Here is a 9,217-nt window from a genome sequence, read left to right as displayed (position 1 = left end):
CATTTCCATTAAGCATTTCAGTTGTGCCTGGACACAGAATCACTTTGTAAGAGGAAATAACAGCTTCTCACTTGCATGGGAAGCCAACCTTCACTGTTTTAACACCTTCTAAGAACTTGTACATTTTCTTGACTTTCTCTGGGAGTTTGGAAGCAAAAATAAGGAACAGCCTTTCCTTAGCTGTGGGGTCCTGAGGGGGACAGATTGTAAAGATCTGTAGTGTTTCACTACACTCTCCAAGACATTAGTAGGAGCAAAAATACATGTTAAGCTAGAAAGAGTGTGTGGAGTAGCATACAACAGCAACACCTCCGAGACGTGTGAAGTGCCACTGTTGACTACTTGTAAGAGAAGGAAAGGGAAGAACTGCAGGCTGTTGCGGTTGTATTATCCATGTGCTCTAATTACTAAAATTCACGTCACGCGTTTTTGCCTGCTGGCAGACCAAAAACTAAATCCTACAGTTTAAACTGGCTCGGGAAATGAAATAAGCAGGGCTAGCAGAATTACAGCTCCTGGCTCTTTTATTTAGTCATCAGAGGGGTCTATTTCGCAACCAGCGAGGAGCATCCTCAGCTCTAGCTCTACAGCTGCTGCCTCCTGAGCCGACGCATCACCACAGCGCGCCCCGGAGCCCTCTTCCACGCTCCCGGAGCCCAGCGGGCGGAGCCGCGTCCCGCACGCCCAACCCGCCCCGACGGCTGCGGCGCCGGCCCCGCCGCCGAGCCCGAGCCTGAGCCCTTCCCCGGGCGGCAGGATCGGGCCGCCCCGTCCCGCCCTGCTGCCACGCGGGGGCCGCCGCCGCTTCCAAACTTTCGACGGGCCGCTGCCCCATCGACAGGGAGGAGAGAGCCGCCCCGGTGAGTGTGCGAGGAGCAACGGGGATGTGGAGGGACCCGTGCCAAGCTCTGTACTGGGAGGCGGGAGCAGCCGCCCCACGGCGGGGAGACGGGGGTCCGCTCCCTGCCCTGGGAGACCGGCTCCTGTGGGAATGTCGGCGGTAGCCACGCTCGCTCGCCTCCCCGGGGAGGGACGGAGATAAGTATAGGAAGCGGGGCACCGGCAGCGCGGCGAGCACGGGGCTCGGAGGGGTCCCCGCAGCGCCCGGCGGGCGGTGATGAGGTGGAGGTGGAGGTGGTGGTGGTGGTGGTGGTGGGGAGGGGGTCGTGACTTCCCCTGGGCTGCGGCGGCACCCGGGAGGCACGCCTGCCGCCAGCTTCGCCTCGGGCAACCCCAATCCCATCCTCAGCACTGCGGTCCTGATGGGAATGCTGCTTGCTAATGTAATCACGTATTTCGCCCTTTTTGCTTACTTGCTCTCAGAACCGATGTAAATCCTCTAGGGGCCTTCCTCTGCCGAAAGTTAGATGCAATTTGATGCCTGCCCCTGAGGACCTCACTGTTGGGGGAAAACAAAATTTGGACACACCCCCCCCCCCCCCCCAGTGTTGTGTAGTAGGCAAGGTGTGCAAATAAATGCTATCAGCTGGAGGGTTTATCCTTAAGAAGAACATAAACGGTCCTGTCAAACATCCCTGAGGTATAAAATGCCACTTCAGTTTTCCCTCCATGCTCTGAAAGCCGATGATTCTTTTCCCACTTAACTGGCCCTCCGACAATGTCAAACTTGTCCAATTTATTTAATCACTTACTGACATGCCAGCTTGAAACCCTGGTCATCCTTCCTCACTTTTGTCTTATTGACAAGACCAAACCCTTTCATCAGCCCAAACAGGGCAGTAACAAATAAAATGAAAGTGGCAGAACAAAAGGAGACTTTGCTTAAAAGAAGAGGTTGGAAGTAGGAATCAATACAGAGGGACTAGAGGAACAGGTGAAAATATTTTGGGGAAGGAAGGAATGCTACATCCTGTGGCTGAGCTACATCCTCCTGTCTGCATTTATGTCAAAGAAGGAAAAAACTCATGAAATTTGCATTCCCTCTCACCCTTCTACTACAGTGTGTAAATATGACCTGCTCTAATTTTGCGTTAAAAATACTATGAGATTTTGGAGTACCTGTCAGCCCTGGGACCTCACCAGCTCTCTATTCTAGTAATATGTGCAAGCAGAATTCTTGGGTGTAGGTCCAGGTGGAAGGAAAAAGCTCAGCAGAGTTCTGAACTTCTGTGTAGCCTTGGCTGTGCAAATTGTGGTGGCTCTCGTACATTTGTAACCAGATGGACTAAAGGTATATTGGTGAGGAATTCCTCGCTGCCACCCGTGTTTAGGCATGTAGTTAATAGCTGATTATATTCCTAAAATCTGCAAGGTAAGCTTGTCTGAGCAGCTGGTACATCTCAGCTATGTATCTTGCAGTGTTTCGCATCTCAGGCTTACACTATTAATTGTACAGTAAATGTAGACTAAACAGTATAGCATAATTCTGACCAGTTTAGCTGAGAAAAAAATACCTTTCAGTTCATGCAGTCAATCTGTTGCTTTTGCAAAAAGAGCTTCCACTGAGAAATTATTTGGGATATTGTCCGAGGTGGAAGCAAACACAAAGGGCTCAGTCACCTGCTGGCAGACAACCTTCATTCCTCAGTTAGGAAATCACACCTAAGGATGTCACTCATTGATAATTAATGGGGACAGAGGTAGGGATAAAAATCTACAATGAAGTGGATCTGATTAATAAAAGAAAAAAACAAAAAGGCCACGTGAAACCAAAGGCATTAATAGCTAGACTGTCTCTTTAGGCAGACCTGAATTTGCCATGCATTAAGCTCTGTGCAACACCTCATTGCAAGAGAGTGACATTTCTTTTCTACTCTTTCTTTCATTAGAGAATGTATGAATGGGGAAGCAGAGTTAGTAACTCAGGCTTGGCTTTTCCCTCAGTGGCAAGCAGTGGTGTTTTCTTGGTAAGCCCACTGGGCACTGGCAAATTCTTGATCATTTCTCAGGTCAAGGCAAGGAGTCTAAGTCAGCAATTAACTATAAAACATCCATATGTCCATTCACGCCTGCTGAAGTCTTAGGGCAGCATAGAAGTTGGTTCAGCCTGTGTAGGGAACGCAACAAAATGTGATTGTGATGCCAGTTGTGAAATTATTACTGACATCAGCAGGGGAATGATTTGCTCTTCTTTATGACTGCAGTCAGAAAAGAAGCCTCGATTGGCAGCCTCCAAGGAGCTGTGTTTTCTTAAACATTACACAGATAGGAAATATTATGTATAACCGAGTTTTAATTGTTTCTCAAGTTAATTTCAGCATGAATAGGTTACACAATCATTTCAGAGAGATGCTATTATTTCACTTCTTTTAAGGTGGTATTTTTGCTTGCCTTGTGGCACAAACTTTTCTAAAAGAAAGTTTCTTAAAGAAAGATCTCAATAATTAGTTCTCTGGTATTAAGGAGGGGCACAAACCTGTAAGAATTTAGTAACTATTTAAAGAAAATACTTTCCATTAAAGAAAAGCTGGAAGATTATGATACTAATAACTGGATGGTGCCATTCTATGTAGAATTCCCACAGGTATTAATGGAAGTTTTGTGCTAAATCAGCAGTAGTTTAGGTAGTGGATTGTAAAAAAAGGATATGCTGCCCAACAGGATCTTAATCCTTCTGCATTTACTTAGGCAAACTTTGTCTTTGACATGCTTTTGAAATCTGTCCCAATTTCCAGCAGGAGTCATGTCTGAATAATATTACAGGATCAGGCTTCAAATGTAAGGGCAACAGAATTTAAATATATTAATACAGATCTCTTAATCCTGCGCTGTAGAACGCTGGTTAGAGGAGGAAAGAGCTGGAGCTTTACCTTGTTACTTCTTGTCTTAGCCACCGCAGACTGATTTCCCCACATGTTCTTGTACTTTTCTATTGTCAGGGACAGGTCTGTTGCTTAGACCAGTCTGCTGCAAGGATGGGGCCCCTGGAAGCAATAGGTGAAGAAAACCAGACGAATGAAATGAAAATGGAGCTGTTCACCAAGCTGTACTTGCCGAGATACACCACACCACTCAATGAATTGGCTCTGGACCCTAAACCAGAGCTGAAGGACAGCACAACACTAGTTGAAGTGCAGATAATCCTCATCTTTGCTTACTGTTCCATCATCCTTCTGGGGGTAATTGGAAACTCCCTCGTGATCCATGTGATCATCAAGTTCAAAAGCATGCGCACGGTTACTAACTTCTTCATTGCCAACCTGGCTGTGGCTGACCTGCTGGTGAATACATTGTGCCTGCCCTTTACTTTGGTTTACACGCTGTTGGGTGAATGGAAACTGGGCCCAGTCTTGTGCCACCTCGTGCCATATGCTCAGGCTCTTGCTGTGCATGTGTCTACTGTTACTTTGACTGTGATAGCTTTGGATCGGCACCGCTGCATCGTCTATCACTTGGAAAGCAAAATCTCTAAGCGGATCAGCTTCCTAATTATAGGAGTTGCCTGGGCAGTCAGTGCCCTGTTGGCAAGTCCCCTGGCCATCTTCCGTGAGTACTCATTGATTGAGATCATTCCTGACTTCAAGATTGTAGTCTGCTCTGAGAAGTGGCCAGGAGAGGGGCAGCTCAACTACGGCACCATCTACAGCATCTCCATGCTCCTGATCCAGTACGTGCTGCCGCTGGCAGTCATCTCCTATGCCTACACCCGTATTTGGACCAAGCTGAGGAACCATGTGAGTCCTGGGGCAGCGAATGACCACTACCACCAGCGACGGCAGAAAACCACCAAGATGCTGGTGTGCGTGGTTGTGGTGTTTGCTGTCTGCTGGCTGCCGTTTCACACCTTCCAGCTAGTCAGTGACATTGACAGTCAGGTGTTAGACCTGAAAGAATACAAACTGATCTACACAGTGTTTCACGTGATTGCCATGTGCTCGACATTTGCTAATCCCCTTCTCTATGGCTGGATGAATAACAACTACAGGACGGCCTTCCTCACGGCCTTCCAGTGCGAGCAGCGGCTGGACTCCATCCACCCAGAAGTATCGGCAGCTTTCAAAGCCAGAAAGAAACTAGAAGCAAAGAGGATTCAATTCCCTGGAGACTCTTTCACACAACCTACCAATGTCTAAGGTGTCTGACTTTAAAGAAGAAATGAATATGTTGTGGACAAAGGGATGAATCCATTTTGACACATGCATTTTAATGCATACTTTTATTCATAAATGGTGAAAAAGTAGCAGGAAAGTAAAGGCAGGTGATATGATTTGAGGGGTGTCAATCAGCATGAAGAGTTTGGAACTATGCAATTACAAGGAAATAAAAGGAAGAGACTTTGTTTATGGTTGCCTCTAACAGTCTTAGAGAGACTCCCATGCCTCCCAATCCTTTTAGCAAGTCTGAATGACAAAGGCAAGGTTTGCTGGTTTGACTCTATGAAGGCAAATTGCTGATTTATAACACAGGAATACTGATTGTGGAAGCAGGTAATTTTTATATTGGATATGGAGGCTGGGGAGAACAGAAGCCTGCCAAGAGAATGAAGCCTGTCTGGGGGCATTGGTCCATGCTGGCTAAAGCTCAGACTTTTCAGACCCCTTCCCGTCCGCAGGCATCTTTTGCAAAGGTAGGGAATTATGAGGAGAAATGTCACTGTTTTTTGACTTGTACTGAAGTAATTCAAACCAGAGCATTTGAAATAGATTACAGACAAAGAGAGAAAAGAGTTAAAAAACCCACAAAACCAAGCAAACACCCAAACAACAGATTAAATGTGAAGAAAGGTCAAGTTCCTACCTAAAATGAAATGTGGTTTTTGGCCAATCAAATGGGGGTAAAAAGTCATTCCTTAAGAACTGGCTGTAGCTATGCTGCTGAGAAAATCACAAGTCTGTGACCTGATCAGTGATTCCCTGCAGATCCCTATCTTTCATTCTGTGCTAGGCACAGCTCAAATGGAACGCTTTAAAGTGGTATTTGGGGGCAGAGGATGTAGTCTCAGGTCTTCTGTGAGCACTTCATAAACTGCCAATATTTTCATTTTCAAGACCTGCTTAAATGTCTATGGTGTTATTAACTCCACAGGCTTTGAATTGTTGCTGCTTTCTCCCTGCATAATAAAATAGCAGATAATTTTGATCCTCTGGAAAGGCTGCTTGATGGTAAAGTGCTTTTCGGTATTGTGATTTTATGTCATACACTCGTCTTGGGGCTTTTTCCATCTTTAGCCTTTGTATAATTAAGAACATCTGAATGACTGTAATCAAATAAAAGTATGCTAGGTTTATGTGATAACTTATCAGTTATTCTGCATGCTGTAGTTAATAGAGTTCCTTTTTTGCTCAGGTATAAAATTTTAATCTGTTTACTGTATTGTACACAGCAATGTTCAACTCTTCTGTGTCTTTGCTTAGCCTCCTTGAACCCATTAATTTCAACCCATGTTTATCCCAAGTTGCCCCATGGCTTATCTATAATAAAAATAAGCGTGATACTTTCACTTAGTGTTTCTTTCCAGTTACATTTCGGCTGCCTCGTCTTTTTTTTTCCTCAGTTTGTTGTTGTTCCTGAATTCATTGTGTTCTCTCTTACAAATTAAAACCCAACGAAACTCCATTACTGAAGTGTTAGCAATGAAATGGATGGTATCAGATCTTTATCAAGTGGAAGAATTTATCTTTATATATGCAGTATTTGGCACCATCCACTAAATATCCACGAAATCATTTGGACTTTGGTTTTCATGAACAGAAAGGGAGGTCTAGAGAATTAGCAAGTGTTTACTCAAGCAGGAAAAAGTATCCATCATTCTTAAACAGTTTTACAAAAATAGATTAATTCTGAACCATGTTGAGAATATATTGTCCACAAGTTATTTTTATCTCAGTATTAATAATATCCAAAATGTAAGCTCAAAACTCTTATGGGTGAGGAAGGATTATAGAAGTGTGCAATTATTATGGACATCAATCGTATGTATCAGTTACAGTTGACTCTGAATCCTTCATCAAAAGTATTATTTCCACAAATATCTTCCTTTATTTAAAAAGCAGATGGTTTAAAAGTTCTGTTTCAACACTTTAAAGCCTGTTAAAGTGTGGTATATAGACAGTTTTGAAGTAACCATGACCGTGTGTGCTGAAGCTACAATTTGTGGGCTGATAACTCAATAATTTTAAGTCTGCTTTACATCATCCTGCATAGAAGTGATTAATTAAAAATCATCTTTCAGTCTATTTCACGGTATCTTTATTTTACTGCTTCCTGAGCTTTCTTTGCAGCCATCACATTAAGCCAAAGTTGGTGTGCTAATTTATTGCATTGCTTTCCAGTCTGCCATGTGGAGGTGGTGCCTGGGTCAGTGCCTGCTTCAGGGTCACAGACCTCTGCACAGTGTTCCACTGCAGGATGTGGATTTTCCCATGGCTGCTTGAAGATGGAATGTGGAAGAGCCAGCATGCACAACCCATCACATAGCTTAGTCGCTCTTTGGGACATGGCTCCTGCCCAAACACAGCTATGCAGTTCAGTACCCCTTCAAGTTGTAGGAAAATTAAGCATTTTCTTACCAAAAGGAGTAAGGTAGCAACATCTATCAGAATTGCCCCAAATCCCAGCTGTCAGAAGGGCCTGGAAACTTACGGTTTGTCCCTGTTTCCCACTAAGGAAAGTGAACCTGTAAGCAGGCTCTAACCACTGGACTGAGGAGTCTGCAGGGGAGCCTCTGCTTGGCCTGAAATAGGAACTAGAATCCAGGTCTCTCTATTCACCTGTTAGTGCTTTAATTAGTCTTTTTAAAAAGCATTATATTATTTTCCCATTGAGCAGGTAAAAGTTTTATACAAAGCCAAAGAACACCAGCAGCAACACTCATTGAAGAATTTGCAAGTAGGCAGCAGGGCACCCAAAATGAAATGTCACTGCTGATTCAGGGCAAGAATTTGAATCAAAATGCCTCGGTTCTCAGGAGAGTGACCTAGCCAGCACACTGCAGCCTCCTCTGAGGTAGCAACATATGTCTTCTTAGAGCTGTTCTATTGTATATAAAATAATTAAACATTGAATACAATTATTTCATGAGCAGATCATTATGACCTTTGCATGGTGCTCGGGTTCTGGGCCAAGGATGTCAAAATCGATAAAGACAGAATTTAAATTAGGCCCCCTTCCACTTTCTTTATGAGTACTTCTGCTGTGAAGATACTGCAGTACAGGCAGAAGGCGAGCAAAGGCAGTAGCACTGTGTTGATCTCTGGGTGGGTTGTACATTTGGCTCTCATTTGGTGCTGGTTTATAAAAGGGAGAGCTATGTGCCACATAGATCTCCACATACGGCAGCAGACTAAGACCAAGCATAAGGAGTATCACCGTGAATCTGAGAAAAAAATACATTAGAGGGCATAAGCGATTAAAACAGAGGGACTAAGCAAAGGTAACAAATGGGTTTCATATGCATTCTTATTTTTATATATATATATATACATACATATATATATATATATATATATATATATATATATAATCACAGAATCATAGAATCAGAATAGTTAGGGTTGGAAAGGACCTTAAGATCATCAACCCCCCTGCCATGGGCAGGGACAACTCACACTAAACCACGTCACCCAAGGCTCTCCCCAGCCTGGCCTTGAACCCTGCCAGGGATGGAGCATTCACAGCTTCCATGGGCAGCCCATTCCAGTGCCTCACCACCCCTACATTTTATGGCAGAGCTGTGCAAAGGCTGTTTGGTGGGGTTAAGGCTGTTTGGTGGGGTTAAGTCTGTTGGAAATACTTGCCTGTTGGTATGATTGTGTCTTGTATAAAATGTGTAACGGACAGACATATATTGCTAAAATATTAATAAGTTATCTAACACCAAGAGTAAAAACTGAATGGAAAATATTATCTGCATTTTATCTGTCAGACCACAAAATAACCCCTGAATTCACAGATTCTTATAATCCATTTCCTTGCTTCATAGTTTCTAAACTCCCTCAGGGATTTTTCTTATTTTAATCCAGATAATGACTTTAACGGATGAATTTTGTCTTTGGATCCCTGAGTTATTTACCTGGTACCGTCATTATAAATGCCACTCCACAATAAGGGAGCTACTTCGTGCCAAATAACAGGTTTTTTTCCTATAAGAAGCCAGGAGATGTATGTAGATCTACTCAGGTTAGTGTTGCTGAGGAGCCATGTTTAAAATACTGCAGTGTAAATGCTTATTTGTGCAGTCAATAGTGATTTTCACATCTCATCTTCATTTTTTAAAAATATTAAATCAAGTGTTATTTTAAAATAAAATGCAACGGGA

The 9,217-nt window shown here is 43.6% G+C and overlaps 1 protein-coding gene across 1 annotated transcript; it reads left to right on the top strand.

Annotated features, from left to right (window-relative positions):
* Nucleotides 1-663: 663 nt before the first annotated feature.
* NPY2R (neuropeptide Y receptor Y2) lies at nt 664-6,400 on the top strand. The gene is made up of 2 exons (XM_061476028.1): nt 664-860; nt 3,840-6,400. The coding sequence occupies exon 2, from the start codon at nt 3,876-3,878 to the stop codon at nt 5,031-5,033; it is 1,158 nt and encodes a 385-aa protein (XP_061332012.1). The 5' UTR covers nt 664-860; nt 3,840-3,875; the 3' UTR covers nt 5,034-6,400.
* The last annotated feature ends 2,817 nt before the right edge of the window (nt 6,401-9,217 follow it).

Source organism: Pezoporus flaviventris, unplaced genomic scaffold (genome assembly GCF_033815535.1).
Source record: "Pezoporus flaviventris isolate CSIRO_AGI_PZ_B2104156 unplaced genomic scaffold, CSIRO_AGI_Pfla_v1 ptg000002l, whole genome shotgun sequence".
Lineage (NCBI taxonomy): Eukaryota > Metazoa > Chordata > Aves > Psittaciformes > Psittacidae > Pezoporus > Pezoporus flaviventris.
Note: the sequence above shows the minus strand (reverse complement) of the source record. Positions and strands in the feature narration are given on the sequence as shown.

Excerpts from the sequence above, each read along its gene's own strand:
- NPY2R (XM_061476028.1), top strand. The coding sequence starts at position 3,876 with ATGGGGCCCCTGGAAGCAATAGGTGAAGAAAACCAGACGAATGAAATG.